Source organism: Falco punctatus (assembly GCF_963210335.1).
Source record: "Falco punctatus genome assembly, chromosome: 4".
NCBI lineage: Eukaryota > Metazoa > Chordata > Aves > Falconiformes > Falconidae > Falco > Falco punctatus.
In genome coordinates, this window is record NC_137583.1 from 86,319,981 (window position 1) to 86,344,948 (window position 24,968).

Sequence of the window (24,968 nt, forward strand, 5' to 3'; positions counted from 1 at the left end):
AAGCGCTCTCGTGCCTGCCCTGCGCTTGCCTTGCGCGCGGGGAGAGCTGGAAAGTGGCAGCTCCTGATGGGGCAGCGAGCCTGGAGCCCGGCCAAGAGGAGGCTGTTTGGCACCAGGCAGAAGCCCAGGGGAAAGGGAGCCGAGGGCAGAGCAGAGCTGGCTCCTGCCAAGGCTTGCGATGGGCAAGAGAGCCAGAGCGCCAGGGCACGGGGGTGCCTCGGGGGTGCGAGGGCAGCGGGCAAGAACCTGGCCGAAAGGGCCCCGAGGAGCCCTGGCCAGGGGCTGTGCTCAGTGCTACCGAGGAAAAGCAGCAACCCGCGGGGGCCACGCTGGGGGCCCCCTGGCAGCCTCAAAAGCTTCCTCCCCCCGGATGCGGGGCACGAGGCCACCTTCGTGGGGCACCAGCAGCAGGCACCTGGCCAGAATGGCCCAAAGGAGCCCTGGCCAGGGGCCCTGCGCGGTGCTGCAGAGGCAGGCAAAAAACCCCGGGCAGGGACACTTGCTCGCCCACCGCGGGGGAAAAAAAGCCTTCCTCCCCCCAGCTGCAGGGCACGAGAGGCCACCTTCGTGGGGCACCAGCGGCAGGCGGTGACCTGGCCCAAGGGACCGCAGGAGCCCTGGCAAGTGGTCGCGCTCAGTGCTGCAGAGGAAGGCAAAAAACCCCCAGGGGCCAGTGCCAATGTGCCCCGGGCGAAAATTCCTTCCTGACCCCAGGCAGCGCTGGCGATCGGCTGTTCCCTGAGCACGTGAGCGAGACCGGCCTCCTCGTCCCACGGGCTGGGCACGCCTCCCGGGAGATGCCCCAGCCCTCTTCTCCCTCAGCCCGGAGCCACCTCAGGGGCTTCCAAGAGTGACCAAACACCCCTGGCCTGATCGACCTGGGGGGACAAGAATCCTTCCTGTGCCTGGCAGGGCACCAGTGGGTGCTCCAAAGCTCTGAGACCCCTGGCATCCCATAACTCACGGCCACTGCTCCTGGCTCCACAGGGATGAAGCCGGTGAGCTCTGCAGCGCTCCTCAAGAAAGCATTCCCTTGGTGGTGCCATGGCTGTCCAGCTGAAAAAGCCTGATAGCCTTGGGCACCTCCAGGTGCTGGTGGTTCTTCTCATCTCCTGAGGGGCTTGTGTCTGCTCCCTGAAGGCTGAAGCAGGTTTTCCATCCATCAGATGGGCTTTGAACATGGCCCTGCCAGAATCTGACCTTGCAGTGGAGAAGCTCCAACAGCTGCGTCCAGTGTCCCCCAGCCTTCCTCCCTCAGCCCCCAGCTCAGCAGGCCCGGGGGGCTGTCCCTGCTCTTGGTGGCCATGCACGGGGCACAGCTGCTGGGTGTCCCTGACACCTCCTCTGCCGCTGGGCTCCCGAGGACAGACCCCGGGCTGTTCCTCCTCTCTCGGGCCGTGGCAGGGACCATCCCTGCAGCCCAGCGCCCACCCTGGGAGCTGCCCCCTCTGTGCACCAGAGGTAACGTCCATGATGTCCCACAGGCAGGAGGACGAGGCCTTGATCTGGCTGGGCACAAAGCCTGGGGTGTAAGAGGGGTGATTTGAGCAGCCACAGTCTGGAGGAAACCAAAGCGTGACCAGAGCCGTAGGATGGGGTGGACGGTGCCAGCAGGCCGCCATGGAAATAAGACAGGCTGTGACAAACACGTGAGCAGAGGCTGCACCGGGATGGTGGGAAGGTTGGTCGTTTCCACACCTAGAACACCTGGATCCCTGCTGGAAGCACAGCCAGGCAAAGGATGACTCTTCCAAACTGGGAAAACAGCTCACTGCTGCTACTGCCATCGCATCCCCCTTTCCCACCGAAACCGAGCTGTGCAGCTCCTCTGTTAATGGCACCCACTGGCCGTGTTTACATGGGATACAAAACGCGCTTCAGCCCTGGGGGAAAACTTTCTCAGCTTGTTTGTGAGTTGAACCTTTCTGAGAGTCATTTGCCAACCTCACTTTGTGGGTGGATGTTCAGACCTTGCCTAGAACCCTGGAAAGTGTCTTTTTCCTTTAGGATTCAGTATATGGAGTCCTGAAAGAGTAAGGCAGGTACTGCTCTTGTCATTTTGTACGTTGGTGCCCAAATTCTTCTGCACATTCAGACGATGCAAATAAGGGCATTTATATCACAGACATTCGTTTGTTTGTGAGGATGCTCAAGGTGAAAGAAAGGCTTTTGGTTCCCTCTGCTTGAACTTCGCAGGGATGTAGAGCTGCAGCATTTTCTCACCTTTCCTTACCAAGGCACCAACAAATGACGTTTGCTACTACCATGCTTATGGTAGGAAAGAAGTCCTGAATGGCTGTGTCTTCTTGACCATCTTTTCCCCTGCACTTCAGTAGCTCTTTTCCTCCTTTGGCCTTCATTCTTGATATCTTTCTTTAGAGATCATTCAAGGATTCTGTTCCATTCCATTCTGTAACATGGTATCTAGAATTACTGTACTCCAAAAGTATATATTTTATTTAAGATGCAAATACTTTAATTTAATCTGCCCTGCAATTTACTATTGTATTTTGCAGACAATGTCCTGTCACTCTTAAAGCGGTAATTACTATGCATCACTAATTGTGCTGGTTTAGCTATTGTAGAAGTGACACTAGAAATGTTCCATTTTCCCCTCCAGCTCTCTCTGTAATGTTTCTGCAAGGCTTTGTTTTAAGAAACTATTTATTTTTGTAAGTTATCACTTTAGTCATGTGCCACTTTGTGGTTGTTAACTTTTTCCTCTAACTTTTGGTGCGTATCGAAGTGTAGCTCTTTATGTGTCCAGAATATATGGTAATTGATTTACATTTTCATTGCCTTTGCCAAGTTTTGTTCATTCTGCTTATTTAAACAGTCCATATCAGAAGTCTATACATGAACCTTTTTCAGTTCTCTTTTTTTACGTCTTAATAACCCTGTGTATGTTGTAATAAACAGTTGCTTGCTGTATTTTCCTGCTGAGACTTAGAAAGCTACAGTCCTGATTCTGCAAAAGGTGCATACATATAAACTTAATGCTTAAGTATGCATTGAATTCTACTGAATGTGTTCTTGAAGAACAAGCATATGTTTGATTTTTACCTATATACAGAATTTAGAGTCATTAAGAGAACTCTGTGGTCCCTCTGCTGTCATGTTTAAATTGATGCCATGAGGTACTGTTACAAAAATATTGTACTGGCTAAGGCATACAACCATCTAAGTTTGGCTGTTCCATTCCAAGTTACCCAAAATAGTTTTGGCATTTGCCCTTTGGTATTTAGTACAGAAGACTTTGCAGGAGCTGTTCACTGCACAAGTACCTCTCATCCAGAGAAGAGCTGGGCTTATTCCAGATGCCTTTGTTCTACTCATGGAAAAGGAAAGAAACAAGCTTTCCAGGCTTTCTACTCCTCTTCTGCAGGCAGGAATTGGCTTTCAGTAGTGTAAATCCTGGTAGAGGGTTATCCTGTAGCTCCTGGCTGTGAACCCTTCCCATTTTAAGGAAGGAGACACTTGCAGCGTAGAGTACAACCCAGATAAGAGTTGTGCTATCTAAGAACTGATCTCCCCAAATCTAATGCCAAATCTAGGGCAGAAATTTATAGCTAATTGTTGATGACTTTGGGGCACATGGGAGGAAAGTACAGCCAGTTTCCCCTTACTTTTCAGGATTTGACCAGTGTGTCATCTGTTTGATTTTTTTTTATATTAATGACATTATTTTCCTTCTCTGTTTCATATTAATAACTATTTTTTTTTATAACCAGATGAAGAGATTGCTACTGTTGAATAACATTTTCTTTGAATATGCTTTATCAGTGCAGCATTTTCTAATTAATATTTTGTTCATTGCTCCTCATTATAACCTTTTGTTGTGCTTAACGGAAAAGACAATAATAAATTTTCCATCAAAAGAAACCCTTTTGTTAAGTGACAAAGCCATTTGTTTGCCCACAGCTGGGATGTTTTGTAGTTTAGCCTTCAGAGGCACCAGGCCAGCAGTTTCCTGTGGAGACCTGGAAGAGTTCATGTATATCATGCACAGAGTATGCCACATACACATAGAAATTAATTGCTCAACCAAATAAAAAAGTCTTAATTGCTCCTTTTCCAGATGAAGTCAAATGCAAAATACTGAACAGTGTTATCCTTCTGACATTTCCAGTGGACGCTAGCCCCTGAAATTGTCATGCAATTGGGACTACAGAACTACAAGAAGTTGTTAGCAAGTCCAAACACTTTATAGAATAGGAAAAAAAAAAGTGTGTGTGTGTGTTTGTGTCCCAGTATAACCACCACATTCATGTTTAGAACCCTAAAAGCTGCATATCATGCTTATTTTTATTCTGTTAGGTAGATTGTTCTCATCTTGACATGAAAGTCCCTGTTTCTTTTCTGTCTTCTTCTTATTCCATTTGGAATCAAATTAATTAATTCCTCTTTTAAAAAAAATGTTATTAGGGTATTTTGTGTTTGCATCCAATGTAAAATTTGGTGCTTTGGTTTCAACATCATTTCAGCACTTAGCTAGTTTTCATCTTACTACATATGCAATTCATTAGAAAAGCCATCTGGCCCACCCTAGGCATGATGTGCCCAACTTGGAGTGTGTCAGAGTTGTGTTTCAAAGATAAATGAGTAATTGCATGTAGCCCTCTTGGAGTTCCAGCCACTCTGACTCCTGCTTAACATCCTCCTCTTCTATTAATTTCTTCCTTCTGTAACTGAGAAAATCCCCTATGATTTATTTTTGTGCTTAAAAAACCCCACTAACAAACACCAAACCTTCTCATTCTTTTGATAATCAGTAGCATTGGGACTCTTGACTGCCTTCTCTGCTTTTGTAAACCTCTAACTTAAAAGAGATCTCGTTCCTTAAAGCTTTGCTAGTGTAGAGTAGATTTTCCTTTTTCCTGTTTTTGAGAGCTTAGGAACATTGTACGTTCTGTGGTCCCAAGGATACTTTTCTTTGGAGCTTCCTCCAAGAGTGCATTGTTCTGTTTACAGCCCATGGTATCCGAATGGAAAGAACTGCCTCGTGGTTAAGGCAAATCACGGCTCCCTTAATGTCTCATCCACTGACTGGTCTTGCATGCATATAATTTCTCCAATACAATAACTGATTGCATTTTTTTTTTTTTTAATGAAGAAGGTTTTTTCCTTGGAATCCACAGCGTCTGAAGATCCATGCTCCCAGCAGCTAGCGTTAGAGTGAGGACAGTGAGGAAGTGAATGGAAGAGAGTGAACAAGATATAGGGAAAAACTGCTGTCCATCAGAGTTCTGCTTGTGATCTACTGCTGCTTTTCTCTCTTCTTTTTAAAGCAGCACCTGTCTTTCTCCTGGGAAGAAGATGAATTGTTGTGTTACTTGTTTTATTCTCTTGAAACGAAGTACAAGCATTAGTCTTCTCAGTAAGGTTGCTATTCACTACTTGGTATTTCCAAAAAAGCCCACAATCCTTATCCCTGAGGGGCAGCTAATGCAGTCAGTTTACAAATTATGGAAACAACAAAAAGAGTAGGGTCACTGTTTCCGAGTTATCGTTTTCACTCGTACAGATCGGAAAGGAATACTTGTAGTCATTTTTGAAAAATTGACTTCTTATTTTGATTGCATATTTTTTTGACCTGCTCACATTATGAAGAGTCGATCTGGATGATTTTCTCATGTGAAAACCTGGTGATATTAAGAAGGCCAGCTGAAGATAGCTAACAGGCAGCTTTGAAGTGTCTATGCTCTAGTACACGCTAGTTTTAGTACTTGTCAATCACTTAAGTAAATCAGTAAGTTTATGTATTTTTGAATGCTGTTTTCATCATATGGTAAACCAGGAGGCAACTTAAGTGTCAAAGAAGAAATTGAAACTCACCAAGAAATGAGGAAGTACTCATCTTTTTTTTTTTTTTTTTTTGAGATATTTACTATCTTTGTTTAACTTCAAAGAGACAAAATCAAGAATGAAGCCTGAGAGTAACAGTTTGTGAGGGTTCAATTCACTCTAGGGAAGTGGGGATCTTCCTTTTCCTGCACTCATTCTTGTAACTGAAGGTCTGGGTTTGATATTTGATCTAAGGGAAATAGAGAAGGCAAAACTGATATACAAGTAGGCTCTAAGATATCAACTGTGACGTTAATATCCTTTTTTAAGGGGGATGTAATTGTCAGTTACTCAGCAGAGTGAGGCCACCTTGGCTATGTAAACAAATGTTACAACGATGGTAGTGCAGAACTGTGATTTCTCTTTTTCTGCAGTTTTAGTAGTAATTTTCTGTTACTTATTTCAGACAACCCACTCTTTCAAAAGCACATCCATTTTGTGTGGGAAAACCCAGAAACTTTGCATGAATTCGATTGCAAAAATATGAGCCCATAATCTCTGTTAAATTTTTGTTACCAGTAGTGGCTTGAAACTTTTGTAGGCAACTGTTGAAGAAAAATGAGATTTCTTAGTTGGGTGAACATTAATATCAATGATTAGATGTCTTTGGCAGATATTCTTTCATATATACATTAAAGAATGCAATAAGGGTGCAGATTTCTGAGATGGAAGTTTACAGAAATAACTTGGAAGCAGACAGAAAAAAACCAAATCAGAAATCATGAAAAAGATAATGAGAGATACAGAGATGATGTGGAAGAAAAGGTCAGCAATACCTGCGCACCAAGGTCTTCCACAGCTGGATAATGCAAAGGCAGAAATACATATGTAATAATAATAATACAAATTAATAACATCATAAACAATCATATCACAACATTATCACAACAATTTTTCACAACACAAATTTATCACAATAATAATAATGCTTTAAGCTTATTAATCATCATTCTAATACTGTCATATATAAAATGTTATCTACTATGAGACATATCTTTTTTTATATTACCTTGATTTTTTATATACCTAGATTACTAGGTATACCTAGAATAAGTAAAATAATAGATGATAAATAGTAATGATGCTACTCCATCTCCAGCTGCAGGATTAGCTTTATTACCCTGCTTGGACTGTTGGATTTCCTGTATGATAGAAACAAAACCTGGGAAAATATTGAAGACAGAGAACTATCCAAAAGTTAAATGACCAATGGGCAGTATTTAACTCATAGAAAAGATTGCTCTGTCTGAACTAATTATAATACTACATGTTAGAACTGCCCAGCACTGAGTTCAGAGTTTCACAAGGGAGGATATTAAGAATCCCAAATGATTTTATTGATGAAAAAGCTCAAATATGGAAAGTGAAGCAATTTGCCCTCATCTCAGAGCCAAAGCCAGTAAACCACTAACTTATGCATTGGAAATTTGCAAAATATACATAGAAATTGTCGGCAGTGTTGGGGAGGGTTGAAGATTGCTATCATAGCAATGAACTTCTTGCATGCCTTTGAAATACTTCCTGGTAGCCTGGAGAAAGCTGGGTAGGGGCACGGTTCTGGCTCTTCTCTTTCCTTCCTATTGCTACCCTGTATGAGCGAGCAATAATTACCCTAAGATTTTCTTCTGTTGTTTTTAATGGTTGCCATTCTCCAGAGCGAAGAGTATGCAAGTACATATCTGTGTAATCATGACTGTGAGCAGGTATTAGTTCTTTCCATCTTGATTGGCGTAGGTAAAGGCAGGCATACCTTTTATCAATTTTTATTATCAAATTATGATTGGTTATGATCTGAGCTATAGAGCACTTAATTGGGAAACATTGCTCTCTGTGCTTCAACTGCCTGTGTCTGTGTGTGTGCCAAACTTCTCTGTCCTTACAACTCGACTTGTTCATTTGTAACAGTTTTGATGGATAGGATACTGCCAGGAATGGAAATTATCACAAAGAAAAAAAAACATTTAAGTGAAATTTAATGCTCAAACCATAACGGCCAATAGTTTGGAAAGAAGCTTTACTTATTGTTGAACACTTTTAGGGGAGATTAACTACTGAAAGTAGATCTTACCAGAAAATAAATACTACTTGTGAATTACTCTGGATACATAGAGATGTTTATTTGGCCCCAGACCAATCAGATAGGTTTGCTTGCGCAAGACATTGTGTGGTTTTGCAGGATTGCTACTCATAACACTACATGGCTCACATGCCACCTGGTGGGCGATCTTTGCAATGTTGGTATTTCCTTGCACTGCTCCTGGGAGTTCATGTGTATGCTAGCTATGTTCTGGGAGAAATTTGACTGCTTTTTTTTTTTTTTAAATATTATTATATGCATGAGTTCTGTGGTGTTTTAATAGCTTACAAGAAAAGATGCTACAATGGGTAGAGAACATGTCGAACATCTTGATTATGTCATGCCACAATGTTATGTACCTTCTTTGATGTAGCAGTGAGTTTTCTGCAGAAATGAAGTGGCTCTCTATGTATTCCTACGGAGTGCCGACGCTTATCCTGACAGAACAACTCTCACTGCTACTGTGTGTTAAAGTAGTGACGAGGAATTGGAGAACTACATTTGAAGATCTAAAAGTTTAATTAGCAGCCTATTTTTATTGCCTCTCTTTCTCAGCAAACTTGTTAATAACGCAAGCTAGATTGTAATTTTCCCTACTGAAATGGATTAATTTTGAATGATTTTTTGTAAGAGGAAAATGAACCATCTCTAATGGAGAATCACGTTCTCTTCTTGTTGAGATCAAATACCAATACTCTTACTCACAGTCAAGACCGTCTTTGTGGACTAATGCAAGTCAGCTGTGCTGCTTGAAGGTGCTATACCTCAAAGCACTGGGTAACAAAAACTGTTAATACCTGAACACTCTCAATAAAAATAAGATAATACTTTCCAGCACTCTTGCATCAAGATAACTCTGGACTGTGAAGCAGTAGATCTTTCAAACTTGCTCAGTGTTGTTCCATTGATATTATACCTAGTTCTGAGGACCTTTCTGTACACGTTTTCTATCTCGGTACATTTTCTTTTGCAATAAGAAAAAAAATCCCAACTAGGCTATGTTGTATGTGACTTAATGTTTGGGATGCAAAAAGGGGGGAGTGGGCAAAAGGAACATTCACAACATTCATTTCAAAACGTGGACATAGGGGTGTCTTAAAGGGGATACATAACATTTTGATTTCATAGTAATAGAGTTTAACAACATATCTGTCCATTGGAAAGCAAGCAGGCAAAAGGTATGCATGTGGTTTATAAATCATACACAATAAATGAAACAGTAACATTTGAGTCTTCTTGCACCTGTACAATTTGAAAGGAGCTTCACTGAGAGCAGTCAAATTCCACTAGGAATCAAGAGAATTAACATCTCACAAGCATTTAGCAGTATGCTGTTCTACAACTATTTTCATTTTTTTTTCTTATTTATGTCAGGAAACACTTGTGTCAGTAAGGATGGCTAGAACAGGAGTAGGTGTGCTGTGGAAGCTGTAATTTTTAAGGTGTTAGTGATCCACTAAGCTACATTTTGCTTTTGTCATGTAAAACAGAAGACTTACTATTTTTCATGTAAGCACATTTCAAGATAATGGTCATGGTTAATTTTAGTATTGTAATGTACTTCTGACCAGAGTAAGAAGTTATTTAATTTTCTCAATCATTTTTTACAGTCAGAAGCTTGTTCATATACAGCATGTCATTGTTGTCTGATGAGATTTTCAGGCTATGACAAAATATTTTTGCACTGGAAATCTTCACTGGTGTCTGAAGGATGCATGATGGCTTTCTAGCATATTTTTTCCCCCTTTCATTTACTACTGTGGTTTTGGTGAAGAGTAAATTAGAGGGGGTAAGTATTTATTTAACATTGGACTGAATAGAAATTGTTGACATTCTTTACATTGCATGTGTAGAGCACATGCAGGCTTTTGGGATGAGTCCAATCCAGCTTCTCAAATGCCTGAACTTCTGTTTCTGTGTGGTGAAATCTTCAGTCACAAGAACACCTAATCTAGTAAAACAGTTTCAGTTATGGGGTTGACTTAATTTGGTTTGGATTTTTTTTTTTCTTTTTTTTTGCTCCGATGAGCTGTGGCCAAAGAAAAATCCTTTAGGGGATACAGAATTGTTGGACATCACTTTGAGCAGGCTTGGGATGGTTCTCAGGAGTGTGCTGTGCTCCAGCCAGCCCTAAAGTAACATGGGTATCTAGTCACTGACCAAAGGCTGTGTGAGCATAGTGAAATACCTAGGTCTGTGGATAGATTTATTACCCATTTTGCTGCCCATAGTTTATATTGTTCATAGTGATAAGAAATGGCCAGACTGGTGTATCTAGCAGACATACATGATATTGCAGTATATGGATAGCATACCCTTCTGTAATGGACCATTTTTCTAGTGAGAGGAGACCATGCTTTTTTTTTTAATTCAAGACTGAAGACACCACAAAGTTGTAACTATTTTTATCCCTGTCATGAAAGGAGTCAAACCTTATTGGGGAGAGCTGTCAGACAGTGAATTAAATAACCAAGGCAAGTCAGACTGTCCCTTTCCTACCTGTGGTTGCAGAGAACATACACAATTAATATAGATATATTAATGTATTGATATAAGTAATATAGTGGAAAGAGAGAAGAAGAGGTATATGAGCAGATTCTTTGCTCTACATGTACCAAGTTCTGCATGCATTGGCAACACAAAAAATGATTTTGCAAGTGAAATAAAAGTTGTCATTTAGTGCATAAATAGTTTTACAGGTATTTTCCCCAGTGACATTGTAGAATGGGTCTGCAATCCCTCATCCTTCATACCTCTGTGACAGAACTGGATGAAAGAAAGTATTTTTGCCAAGAATATATCATCAAATTTTTGTTTCTAGTTTTTGTGGAAAATATAGGTACTCAAGAGTAAATCAAGAAGCTTTTGCTTGAAAGGTTCACACTCTTCTACAGTTAGACAAGCTGCAGAAAAAAAGTATTAAGTACTGTGTAGAATGCAAAACCCTATCACAGGGTTTCCATAAATTTATACATTCTTATCCATTTTTCCTGATACAAATTGTATTTCTGTTGTCCATAGGCCTTAGTTGGCATGAATATAAGGTGAATGTCACCAGTGACCAGCTGGGTCAGAGGACTCATTTCTCCCTTGCTCCAAATGTTATGTCACCTACATGAACTAATAAATCCTTCGGGACCAGGAAAGCTAAATCCTACGTGAACAGTTTTTTACTTTGGCACTTGAAAAATTTGATATCCTGACAAAGTGGACTGGAATGTTTAAGAAAGGACATATGTAAGAACTTTGCTGAACTGGAAGCTCTCATCGTTCTTAGATGAAATACACAGCTGAAACATCATCCTCTACGATATTTTACATAAAAATCAAATTATCTAGAAAGTGGCAGTTTCTGCTGAAGATGATTAAGCCATATGACTAGTTAAACCACCCTGTCTTAGTTTCCAGAAAGATAAGAAGAGTTTTCTGTACAAATGTAGTTCCACCTTTCTAGAGGGGTCTATGCTGTTGTGTTTCTCGAATTGTAACCCATTCTTACTGTTTGGTATTTTTAGGGTTAAAAAAATACAATAAAAAAACCCAACTCCCATGTTTTTTTATGTGGTTGAAAGGAGGCCAATGACTCTATTATTATAAATGGGTTGATTTAACACCCTCCCTCCCCTTTTCCCCCCCCCAGCTTTCAACCATGATTTTAACATTTAACAATTTTTCTTGTTTTTAATCTGATTGGGACTTGCGAATAATTTCAAGATTTACTGAACTGAAAGCTTGCGAAGTTCACATGTGAAATATGCAGCTGAAGCATCATTCTGTAAGCATGATATTTTACAGAAAATCAGATGATCTAGAAAGTATAGTCAGCGGAACAGAGTCGAGCTGGAGGCCGGCAGCCAGCGGGGCTCCCCAGGGTCACTGCTGGGTCCAGGCTCGTTCAATTTACTCATCAGTGACCTGGGCGAAGGGACAGAGCGGACCCTCAGCAGATCTGCTGGCGGTACAAAACTGGTTCACCCGAAGGCTGCGCTGCCATTCAGCGAGGCCCGGGCAGGCCGGAGAGTTGGGCAGAGGAGCTGAAGTTCAACACAGGCCAGTGGAAGGTCCTGCTGCGGGGGCGGGACAGCCCCCTGCACCAGTATGGGCTGGGGCTGGCCTGCTGGGGGGCAGCTCTGCGGGGAAGGGCCTGGGAGCGCTGGTGGGCAGCAGGCTGCCGTGGGCCACCAGTGGGCCCTGTGGCCAACGGGATGCTGGGGGGCGTGAGGAGGAGCGCGGCCAGCAGGTCAAGGGAGGTTCTGAATCTTTGGCTCTGAGTGATTGCAGTGATTATAAAATAAATTGAAATGATGGAAGACCCTCTGAGGAGAGAGCGATGAGTAGCCTAGCACATACATTGGTATAGTCCAACATTTCTCTGAAAGAAGAGGCAAGGACACAGGAATCTTTCTTTTGTTTCAATTTTGGAAGCAAAATAGAGATCACAGTTAAACTTTTCTCACAAACTTACAGCACAGCACACAGAATCAACTGGAAAAGATGTTTCTCTTTATGAAAAAAAGACATTTTTGTTTGCTTTTTTTTTTTTTTTAAATTTGGATAATTTGCAACGTGTTATTCTAATGAAAAATCTGCTAGTATGGATGGGACCTAGCTGTATCAACATGACTATATGAATGCTTTTGTCCATCCAGTATTTGCATTAATTTAAAGGGAATCACTATACTTTAATGGTTCTTAAATTGCTATCATTGATAGTGATTGGAGTCAATAAGAAATTCTATACCTTCTATGATAAAAAAAGAGAAACAGCTGGGCAGAAAAACAAATAAAACCCCACAGCACAACTGCCTCCCTCCTTTAGTTTCTTGTATGAGCTGCAAAACTCTAGAATGCCTACTGTTTTTACAGCTATACGCAGTATTTTCCTTGATTTATCTGATAATTATATTTTTTCCTCCTATCTGTGATTTATTTTGTGAAGCTTTCTTTATTTTGTATTAGTTTTTTTTCCCCTTTTTACAATTTTTATTATTATTGTTGCTGTAACTTCTGGCTAACTAAAAGAAACTTTAAGCTTGGTGTTAACTAGCAGATTTGAAATCTGGACTATGCTTTCAAGGAAAAGGCATGGGAAGCATCTTGTGTAGCAAGATACTTCACAATTCCCAATATGATTGCACAATTCTCAGCGTGGTTATTCTTACATCTTCAATAGCAGTGAGCCAGCACAGTGTACGTGTTAGACATGGGGCTGAAGCAGACTCTGGAATGACAGCAGAATCTCTGCTCTGAGGCAGACCTCATCTTGCTCAGAATCTTCTTGTAGTTAAAGGAGAGGAAAGAGGCACTTTAGTGGTGCTTGACTCATCTGGTTGTGTGCAAACTTCTGCTTTAGGGTAACATGAATCTTACCCTGGTTGACACTGACAAACCTGACTAGCTCTCTGTCAACTGCAAAGGGAGACTAAAAGTGACAAGTTCAAGGTTAGATGTCTATATTCAGATGAATCATTCCTTGATTTGTGTGGGAGAAAGATGTTACACACACACCCCCACCCCCACCCCCAACCATTTACTTGTTGGAATGCCATAGTCTGCTGGGTAAGCAGCAAAGTGAACGTTACCATGATCAAGGCTTGAAATAAAACCAAAGTCAACTCAGCTAAACAGAAGACTGATGAACAAAAGATGCATTTTATTCTCTGGGAAAAGCATATTTTTCCATCTAAGTTGCCAAAATATTCCCATGAGTGTGTCTACAAATGCTGTAGGTGCTTCTGAGGCCACCTGCACCATCAGACCTGCCAGTTTTGCAGATAGCTGGTTTGCAAGAAGTTTGACAGAGATATGTCCTGGAGCCTACGGTGTCCTTTGTGCCTGTACACGCCCAGTGGTTAATATTTTGCCAGACAACCTCTAAGCAGGCAGTCACAAGCTGGTGGAGCCATGTGGATGGAGAGCACCTAGAAAACAGGTTATGTTGTCTTTACAGCTTTTTGGAAAGCCATTGACATCTCCTACAGTTACAGAAAGTGGTCTTCACTAGAGGTCGAAGGAGCGAGCAGTTAAATCACTAGCTGCTGGAAGATGGGTGAGTAGAGAATAGTCTTTCAGTCTTTGTTTGCATCTAAAATTCTCCCACATTTGCAGGCATCTCCGTGGGTAGAACAATGAGACCTTACTTCATCATGAAGTTGGAAACACAGTAGGACTCAGTGCTTCTCACACAGCAGCATTTACAATTAGGTTACATTCCTTGTGGTTCTTAAGGAGATTGCATTCTTTTTGGTTCTCAACATTTGGCAGAGAGACTCAAGGTCTTTTTACAGTGGTAATAAAATAGCCTGCTCTTCATCTTTCTTTTGTACAGGGTACAGCCATATAGACTTCAACACATTTCAAGGTTTTTGGCTGAGGTACTGAAGATCTTTCACTGTTCAAAACTGACAGGTGGTGCTATTAAATACCTCTCTGCTCTCTGATTGTTTCTACGAAATGCAGAAATTTCTACAGGATAGTACTTACTTTTGAACAATGCACAACAAGAGTGTGTGCACTCTGTAAATTATAACCATTTCTACTACTGGTTTCATCTAGTTCACCTAAAGCTCTGTCATATTTTCTTTATGGGTAGCAAAAGGCATTAGCTTGTTACCTACAGTCATCATGTTCCTTTGATTCCCTTTAAAGTACGTTCCACTTAGGTTCTTCTGCCTTTTCCTCTTCAAGTGCGTTTCTGATGATTAAATCTTTCATACTTTCTCATACCCTCTGCCATCTCCGTCAATGTACTAATGGAGCACTTTGAGTTCACTTGCCCTGATAGGGCAACTTGCCCTCTAGGGCAGGAAATATAGCTTTTGCTGATTTGTTTGTCTGGCTTTAAAAACTTGATTTTGGTCTCAGAGCCAGTGGATTGTGCTTACAGCAGTTGGAATATGGGTGATTTTGGACACTGTGCATAGATTTCTTTGGTTGTTCTATACATGGATATAATATTTACTTACCTCGTTGGGAAGCTTAACTCAATATTTGTATGGTGATTGAGATCCTTAGATGCTGGGGAGAATAAATTATTTTTCGTTCATTACATGCTACATTTCAGTGAGTAACACCAGTAGTGTGAGCATCTTTTATTACCAATGCATTTATAGCTAAAAACTCATGCACTGTTGTAGTAGTAGGACTTTGGTCTACCTAGTGTGACATCTTTATAATTTTTAATTTAAAATTGAGATAAGATCAAGAAGTAGAAGTGTATTTTTTCATGTCTGATAATTGCAAAAAAGATAAAGAGGGTCTGAAAGCTAAGTGATTTTTATGTGGCCATACTTCATAGGAAGTATCTCCAAGTCACCCTCTGTTTCATAAATATTGTGAAAAGGATTTGTGCTTGAGAGGGAAAGGGACTTTATTTTGGAAGATAAATCTGGGCGGCTTGATGTGACTTTGGTGGACTTTGGCAAGTCTTATTTTCTTAAGGATGAAGATTATCCAGAAGGTATTTTAATAAGGTTGTCATTTGATAATAGATATTTATATTTTACTTTATATGTACATGACTTATTAAATATGTAGCGTTATGTGTTTGTGTGAGTAGGTGATATGTACACCTATACATTCTGCTCCCCAAGAGATAACAGGACTGTATTGCATGCTGGTACAGAACCCCAACATGTGAATAAGGAGCTTACTCACAAGCTCCTTCACAGTTCTGTGGTCTCATTTTACATCACTTTTTGAGGTTTTTTTTAGAACCTTCCTTCCTCGTTTAGGGAGCTTTCTATTCCCCAAACTAGAGGAAACATGCAAAAAGTTTTTCACATGACGCCAGACTGGATGGCAAACTTGGAGAGCATTGTGATGGTGGTTGTGAGAGTCATCAGGCAGGGGGTTGTTCTCTCTCAGTTTCATGCATGTACCAGCAGTCTACTGCATCTCTGCTACTATTGTGTAACAGGACATGTGATAGTTCATAGCGTTGAACTAATGATTGCAGAAAAGACTTTAAAATCATATCCTTGATTAGATGTTTCCTTACTCCAGGCAATAAACCCAGGCTGGTTTGCAATGTACAGATTAAAATCTAGGGATGTTAAAACCAGAACATGGCTCCTTATAAATAAAGCTGAAGTGGTCTTTATAAAAGGCATCTGCACTATCAAATCTAATGAGAGGCTGCATGTCATTAAGGGTGGCCGCAGATGCAACATTCATACATCAGAGAGCTCTTCACACTGTGTGCTGACATTTGCTTTTGGTACATTGGTGGAGAAGGAAGAGAAGCAAAAAAGATCATGATGCCGCCCTGCAGTTTGTACTTTGATTTCATTCCCACGTTACTACTACTCAGGTTTTTTTTCTGATTCTATGGAAGGAAGTAATTTCTTAGTTTCATCTTTACTTTCAAATATCTACCTACATGTCAAGAGCAATCATATGTGCTCACAGTATTTGTGTGTGCATTTATGATGTACATGCACATAGGATTTTATTAGATGCAACTCCAGCCTGCTGACTGCTTCCCCTGGAAGAACATCAGGCTGTCTGTTGTAGAACTACTCGGAACAAGGAATAAATAAGCCACTTCTTTTGCAGGATATAACTACTCTAGCATTGAATGTGTATCAATATGACAATAAAATCAGAAGTAGTTTTCAGACCATGTACCAGTGAGCGCCTTAGTTCAACCAAAACCTGTATTGCCCATTTTTCCATTTAAAGTAGGAGGGAGATCAGTGGCTTTAATGAAAACCTCTAACTGGTGAATGGGGACATTCCTTAAGTGATACAGTAGCCCCATTGTGAACTGTGGGCTGACCTGATCTGTTCAGGCTTGGCTGGAGCTCTTGCACAGCTCAGAAGCTGCTGAAGCCCAAGCAGTGGCTATGTCTGCATAGTCATGGCAAGTGAATTCTTAAGTTAGCATAAAGCTCATCTAATGCTTTCAGTTTTAAAACAAATTGCCAGGTTGCCAGTCTTTGTGCGGTTGGTGTTCTTAATGCCAAGCTGTCGTTATTAGAAATTAGGCTTGCAGAAAATGAAAAAAAAAAAAAAAAAAAAAAAAAAAAAAAAAAAAAAAAAGGTAAACACAGTAACACAGGAGATGCACGGGAAATTATCTGACAAGCAGGTGTGCAGACAGGCAAAACAAAACATATTTATCTTTTAAGTGTAATCATATTCATGTAGTATGCAGAAGCTCCAGGCATGATTGACACCCTGCTCTGTGCTAGGTACACTGTAGACACTTAATAAAAGGCAGTCCTGGAGTCATAATGGAGAATTACTGGAGCTTCACATTTAACTGCAACACCAAGTACCTTACCACAATCAATTGTAAGAAAGAATTTATAGCATGGTTCAAGAGGACTCTGGATACTCTTAATATCATAAGATAGAGTAAATGGTAGTATTTTAAAGTACTTTTATTGTCATGTATCCATATGCTATCTGTAGTAGGAGATGAAGATAACTATGGTTTATTAGTGTGGTAATTGAGACTGAATGATGAGGACAATATAACAGGGAGGCAAATATATATTTACTCAGAATGCTTAAATGCTTCAGTAATTTCAGTGCATTACTCTGCTAACCTCTTCCAATCTGTTAAATATATATTGAGTAGATAATGAGGCTATATCCTTGGTGGCACAAATTATTTAACGTAAAGCAGTGGTTTAAAGCTACTAGTTGTGAATTATTCCAAAACCTTTACACAAGAAGTTCCCAAGATGAGGGCTGTGTATCACTGTCAGTTTAAAGAAAGAAATCTTGTCAGATTATGCTGGCTATTTCCTGTGTTTCCAGCTGCTAATTTGCATTAAAATATGGCCAAAAATACATCAGTTCTTCCCTAATATTACTTTGCCATGGAAGTATTTACTGTATTCACCAAAGTGTTGCTATGTACTTGTCTTGCAAAAGCCTTCAAGTCACATGGAGTCTACTCATCCAGGCATAAATGATACTATAAGAAAAGCTGATAGTCTCTTCTCTAGCATTTACTTTGCAGGATGTGCATTAGAGAAAAGATGCTTTCCGTGCCCCCACCCCCAAATAGCAGAAGGAAATGTTCCAGATTGATTTCGATTTCTCCTTCAAAGGTGACTAGAAATATTTCCAACATAATTGCAATAGCTTTTGATAATATTATAATTCACTTTGTGTGCATTTTTTCAACATAGACCTTTTGCTGTGCATCCATGAACTGCCTATGAAATGGTCGAAGCTGAATTAAGAAAAGTCTATTTCACTGCAGTATTTTAAATGTACATTTAAATATATTTTTAAAATAGATTCTCAGTAAAATCCATTGTATAGGTTGATACTTAAATACAATGCAAATTTAATGTAGATGTTTGGAAAATTATTAACATTTTAGGTTTTATTTTACACACTTATGAGATACACAGTGTCTGCCTGTCTGTACAGATGCAACTTCCTCAGATGTCACAGGGATAAAATCCTGTTCTCCTGTAATTCAATAGCAAAACTCCCCTGGTCTCAACAGTACTTAGACTGCACCTTACTCATCCGAAGCACACAAGACAATAAAAAGATCTAGAAAATGCCATTTAATGTATTTTCCATTTAGCAAAAATCTAACTAATATATAAAAATATATAGTCAATATAAAACTGTATTGGTGTTGAAAATAGCAATAAATAACATTACTAAAAGAGAAGGGATCTATGTGATCAAAAAGCCTAATAAATAAACTGAGAGAAAGACATCTTTTAGGGTTGCTGAATCAAAACCTCTGGTCTTTATTCCATAATGAAATAGCAATAACTTCATCAAGGGGTCAGCCTTTCAAGGAGTTGATTCATGTTCTAAAAATTGTCTGTGTTTTCCAGTGCAGTCTCCTCAGGTGACTGATCTGGTGAAACCCTCAAATGACCGCTGTATTCAGATGACTGTGTGTGACCCCATCCTCTACTCCATCTACAAAGAGGACCTCACCCTGCCCGTTTCATGCACGTGACATACAAGGCCCAGCTGAGTTTCCAAGTTCAGCTGGTTGCATGAGCAGCAGCCACAGGTTACTCCGTATAGTTCCCTACCACTTCTCAAACTTCTCCCTACCACTTTTCAACTTCTTAAAATAGGTGTCTTCATGGATATAACATTTACAGCTTGGAAGAAAAGAATAATAAAAGAGACACCACATTAAAATTATTTGTCTCAGTGATTCTCAAATACTGTTTCCTTTTTTCATTAATAGACTTCAGGGATAGTAGGAATGCAAAATTATTTTGGAATATAAACCCCAAATATATGAACAGGTGGTACTTAAATGAGGAGACAACATGCTTAAGGTGGGGTTCAAAGGCAAACGCAGAAGAAAGAGAAATACACGAATGTGTGGAAGAATACTGTGTTTTGGAGAAGAATATTATTTTGGGCTGTTCAAGTGGATGAGCAGTAATTAAATTATATTTGTAAACAAACAGATTCTTCCATTTCTTCAACGAGCATTAAACTGGAAATGAGCTCAAAATAAGACTGGTGATTAGTGTCGAACAGTTGCATTTCTGACAGGTAACCACCATTTCTGTTCCATTGTTTTAGTCATGATGCAGAATAAGAATGGAATTTGGTTCTATTTGCATGTCTATAAAATGCAGATTCACGTCTAGTATATGGCTGAGACATATGGCATGATTTTTTGTTTTGATTGTCAAAAATTTTCATTATGCAGTGTAGATTGGTAGAGACCAAGATATTGCGAAATAAATTTCTAAAGGTAGATGCTGTCTTGAGCACATGTTTAGACTACAGAAGATGTAGAGGCATGAAGCTGAAAACTTCTGAGCATCTTCAATTTCTTTTGAAGTCTGTATGAATGAAAGTCTGGCCTCGTCACTTTTAGTGGTGACATACTGAGCATTCTGAGATTTTAACATTCTTTTTTTTTTTACAAACCACCTTTGTTATGAAACCTGTAAAGAAATAACCAGAACTGCTGCGATTACCTATATATACATTTCCAGATTTTTATTCGCTTGTTTGTTTTAGTGCAACTACAACAACAAAATGATGGTCAAGCTGAAATGCCTTCACTTCAAACTATAATGCTGTATTTTTAGCTGCATGAAGCAGGAAGATAATGGCTCTTTTCTGCCAATGCACCCTCATCTTCCTTTTTAGCTATATTAAGAAGGTTAGGAAAGACTCTTTCCTTACATTTCTAGAAAATATTTTCTCCAGGTCCTTACAGCTTCTCACAGGCAGATGATTACAATTTTCATGTGCCATCTTTTCTGCCTCAGAGAAAGGCCCATGTTTTTAGACGTTCCCAGCAGAAAACCCCATGTTGTTAATAATAAACCCAAGATTTCCCTCTGTAATACAGCTGTCCATTATATGACATTTAATTCTATTCATATAATCATAAAGTCCTGTTCGGTCATAATTTGAAATGCATTGCATCTGTCTTTCCTGTATGATGTCCTCCTATCTACTGTCATGGAGACTTGGATGGAAATTCTGCTATGGATAATTCTTAGAGCTCCGCCATGCAAGGAACCTTGGCAACCAAAAATATAACAGGGAAAAACTATGTTAAAATGGTAGTCTGTTAGGAATAAAGAAGCATGACTTTTACTTTTCAATAATAATTCAGTAGTTTCGGGTTATTTTTAAGCTTGTCTCATTTTCTTCTGTGGCTCCAGCTGATTGGATGTCATTTGGTCCCACCAGTGTTTGAAATTCTTAATTATCCTTTCTAGCTTTCTGACATTGTGTTTTTCTTTTTGACATTCACATACTGTAAATATAGCTCTGTCCAGGATGAATCCCATTTAGCAGACAATGCTTGACAGCCCTAGTAAATTCAGAATGATCTATTCATTCATCAATATGTGTGTATAATTTCCATTAAGCTCAATAAAATTCCTGTACAGCTCTATTAACTAGAGTTTTTTAACACTTTAGTGTCTTTCTATTTGCCAGGAGGTTTCATCGTAGACTGAGATATCTCCCCAGCTTTTAAGGCTCTGGGAGTGTTGATTTGAAAAATGAAGAAGGATACATTTTCTTATGGGGGTGGATTTGTTGGAAGATCCTCCTTCTGCACAGCTTGGCTGGTATGCCTATCCCAGCCTGGTAGGATACTTCCCTAACCTACCGTGTGTGGAGAACCGGTCTTTGTTGACCCAAGCTGCAGGCACTTGTGGTTGCAGGATAGGGGTGCTAAATCAGGGGTTCTCAAACTATGGCCCACGGGCCAGATACAGCCCCCCAGGGTCCTTGATCCGGCCCCCGGTATTTACAGAACTCCCCCACGCCCCCCCCCCCCCCCCCCCCCCTTCGCCGGGGGCTGGGGGGGGAAACCAAGCAGCTGCAGATGACTGCCTGCCACTTCATCCACGCGGCAGCCCCTGTTTAAAAAGTTTGAGGACCTCTGTGCTAAAGCTTGCGGTTGGCCTGCTTAGACTGCAAGAGTGTCTCACTGTGTGCTTAGAAACATCCCCACACTCATGCTCTGGAAAAGAAAGGTTAGGAGAAAGAGCAGAGAGAAGTATCTAATAACTTCATATTGTGCCCTAACACAATTTGCCCATGTTTTCATTTCAAAGGTTAATATATTCAACTTGTGTTTGTTGAATCATGTAAAGTAATATTTCAAAACATCCTCCAGGAGGAAAAAATAAAAAAAAATAAAAAAAAAGAAAAAAAAAGAAGAGTATATATATGATGGTTAGCTTATCTTACAGGACTAAAAAATGCCTGAAGATCTTTGTAATGATTTTTGTGTGACAGAATCAGTCAAAGTTAATGATTTTGCAGGTCCTAGTTGTGGTTATATTAAAAATAATTGCATTACCCTAGCACAACTCGTTTCTGTTGCTACGTAGTTTAAATATTTTATGTAGTTTTTAAGGACTGATCCTATTCTGAGGTGGGGAAAAATACAATAATCTGTGCCATTTCTTCCGTCTCAAACCACAAGGAAACTTTCTACTATCACTGTTATTGAGATATTCATCAATCAGCCTGCTGGATCTTCCTGTTTCAAATTTCTTGTCTTATCCTTTGTAAGTATTTTTTAAATGTGTAGCTACTTGTGAGCATTCTGAGTGTGTTTTTGAAACCCCCAGTTAGAATATGCTAAGGAAGTGCGAAGTCTGAACACCTCAGATGAAGTCAGATTTTTGTCCAGTGGAGGACTTCATGACCTGGGTAGTATGGACATGTATAGGTATTAAAGTATAAATGGGTGATGGTGATGGGCAAGTGTGTTGCTTTTGTGTGCTTGTTGGAGGGGTGGTGGTGTCTGCAGAGTTTTTAAATACTTAGAGAAGCTGTTTCTTACTTACTTAGGTGAATAATAAAAGCCAATGAATACTGAAAGGGTTGCAAGATCTGAGAAAGTAAGCAGTAGGAATTTCTTGCATGTCGTAGCCAAAAGTTTTTCTTTTTTTTCCATAAATATACGCAGCCAGTTTCTGATAATATATCAGCAATACCACTTCTGCTGTAGCTGGAGAACAGAAAATGTAGTTTTACAGATTTGAAAAGTTGTGGGATATAGAGAAGGAGGAGAACAGAAGATGTTAACAAGAAAGAAGTTATGGAAAGAGGCAATTTTGAGCTAGTTTAATGGAGCTAATTACTATTTGTTTCTTAGTTAGTTCCCCAAAACCTCACATATCCTACAAATTAATGAACATCACAAAGTGTCTGTGGGTGTAAGGAATGGGAAGGATGTGGCAGAGGGCTCAGGACAATGCAGAGGATAGGTAACAGAACCTCTATGGGAATATGTATTCTTTCAAAACCAGAGATCAGTATAATAATACTTAACATCCATAGCGTGCTTTTTAATCCCACATTTGCTAAGACATATTGGCATTACTTCCATGGAAACATTTAAAATATGAACGTATTAATACTTGACATGGATAAGGTAAGGGAGGGAAAGGTTCAAGGAGGAAAATTTATGGCAGCTCGACAAGATCAGAGAAATGCTCTTTCCCAGGACTGGCACTTCAGCTTTGCCCTGTGCCGTGCTCAGACCTCTGGGCCACAGCTCTCCTGGGATATCGCATGTTATGTAGGGATGAGTTTTCAAAATGACCTACAAGACAGGCACCATACTCCTTCTGAAAGGCAATAGGACTGAGAATCCTAATGTCCCAAGGCCTTCCTGAAAATCTCATCTTACGTACAGTCTTAACAACTTCATCACACTCGCTAAATAACAGCAGATACTTGTTAACAGCATGTATATTAGTCACTGAAAATATTTTATCCCTGCTTTGGGGCTCCTCTAAAGAAATTATACCTCTCCATTGCTCAGCTTTCTCTATATAACACCTGAGAAATAATTGTTTTCATTTTTCTTTGCCTCATTGATTGTAGAATAAATAATCCTGGAATAACTCCCCACCCTCATTATTCTGCTGTATCTGGTGAGCAATAACTTTTGGTTCAGCCTGTCTAAGGGCAGCGGCAGGAGGGATGGCGAGGGATGGAGAAGAGCGGGCTGTTGAGATCCCTGACCCGTGCGGTTGGGTATGGCCGGCTTGGCTGCCTCCTTCTGTAGGTGAACAACGCAGTGGCACTGGGAGGCAGCTTGCTCCCTGGCTGCCTTTGGGAGTGAGGAATCACCCGCGAGCGGGAACACCCGCATGCGGCCCTCGCAGCCTAGCCCCCCGCCGGCGGGCCGCGGCGCCCCCCGCACCGGGGCCGCGGTAGGACTGGCCTCCGCGCGCCCGGCGGGGCTGCCGGCGGGCCGGGACGCGGGGGGCGCTACCACCGCGCTGCGCGGGGGAGCGCCGGGGCCGGAGGCGGGGGGGGGGCGGGCCGGGCTGCGCGCCCCGGTCAGCACCGCGGACAGCGCCCCCGGGCCGGCCCCGGCTGCGGCTCCAGCCCGGCGGGGCGGCGGGTCCTGCGGGGCGCAGGAAGAGGGAGGAGCTGCAGGAAGCGGAGAGGAGGGGAGGGCAGCGCTGAGAGAGGATTTTCCCTTCTGCTTTTTTTTTTTTTTTTTTTTTTTTTTGAGGAGGGGGAGGTGGCGCCGCTGGTGGCAGGGTTTCCTCCTGCTGGGGGATGATGGATAGATGAGGCGAGCGGCGCCGAGCGCTGAGCCTGCTCCTGCGCTGCGGAGCGACTCTCCTCCCTCTCCCATCCCCTCGCCCTGCTTCTGCGTGAGTGTGTGCGGCTGCCCGGCGCTGTGCACCCGGTATATATACATCTGAGCCGGGAGGTGCTGCGAGCTGCTCTCGCAGCGCTGCTCTGCGCGGGAGGAAGGGCTCGGCTGCAGTGCTAGCAGCGCCAGCAGCAACAGCAGCACCAACAGATTTCTCCGCCTTCCTCCCTTCCCTTCAGCTCCATCTCCCTTCCCCTCCCTCCCCCCACGTCTTTTTGGGGATTGCTTTTGAAATTTTTCTTCTTCTAGTCTGCAGTCCTTGTTATTTGATACTTAGTGCCTTTTTGTTTGTTTGTTTTTGTTGGGGTTTGTGTTTGCTTGCCTTTTTTTTTTTTACCTTCCTCTGAGGAGGCACAGACACACACAAACACAGAGAAATAAGGGAAAGAAAAGTACCGGGACTTATCCTGCTGCTGCAAACCCAGAGACGGCAGAGGAAGAGGGGGGTTGGCTTCTCCCCCAAGGTAAAGCCCTGCCCCCTTTACCTCCTTGCCACCTCCTCCGAGAAGGGGAAGGAGAGAGGGAGAAGGAGCCAAAGTGGAGAAAAGCAGCTCTTCTGCAGCTGGCATTTGGAGTACAGGGAGCCAGGAAGCGAAGGATGGTTGTGGTTACCCGAGCGGGCTGCAGGGCAGCTCTCTTCCTCTGGATTTTCAGCAGCATCAGCTGCAGAGCCAGGACTGCTCTGTCTGCATCTCGTAAGTACCCTTTCCTAAGGAGCATGCACGATTTCAGCTCTGCAATAAGCCAGAAGGGAATTCCCACAACTCGGGGAGGCTGATTTTTTTGTCTTTGCTGGTGAAGCTGGTGTTTGCTTTGCTGTGTATTTTCATGTCTGTGTGTGCACCGAGGTTTAGCACTGTTCACAATGCTCCCCATCAGGTCCCTCTTAGTGTAGATAATTTCAGTGGTAGCTGGTGTGGAAAGTTGGAAGAC

General features: G+C 41.5%; 1 protein-coding gene across 1 annotated transcript in view; it reads left to right on the forward strand.

The window, feature by feature from the left end:
• CNTNAP2 (contactin associated protein 2) overlaps positions 1 to 24,968 on the forward strand; it is a 1,227,711-nt gene that overhangs the window by 58,242 nt on the left and 1,144,501 nt on the right. The window contains exon 2 of the mRNA XM_080386067.1: positions 1,632 to 24,730. Within this exon, the coding sequence (XP_080242193.1) occupies positions 24,634 to 24,730 (97 nt within the window). The 5' untranslated portion in view covers positions 1,632 to 24,633. The remainder of the gene's footprint in view (positions 1 to 1,631; positions 24,731 to 24,968) is intronic.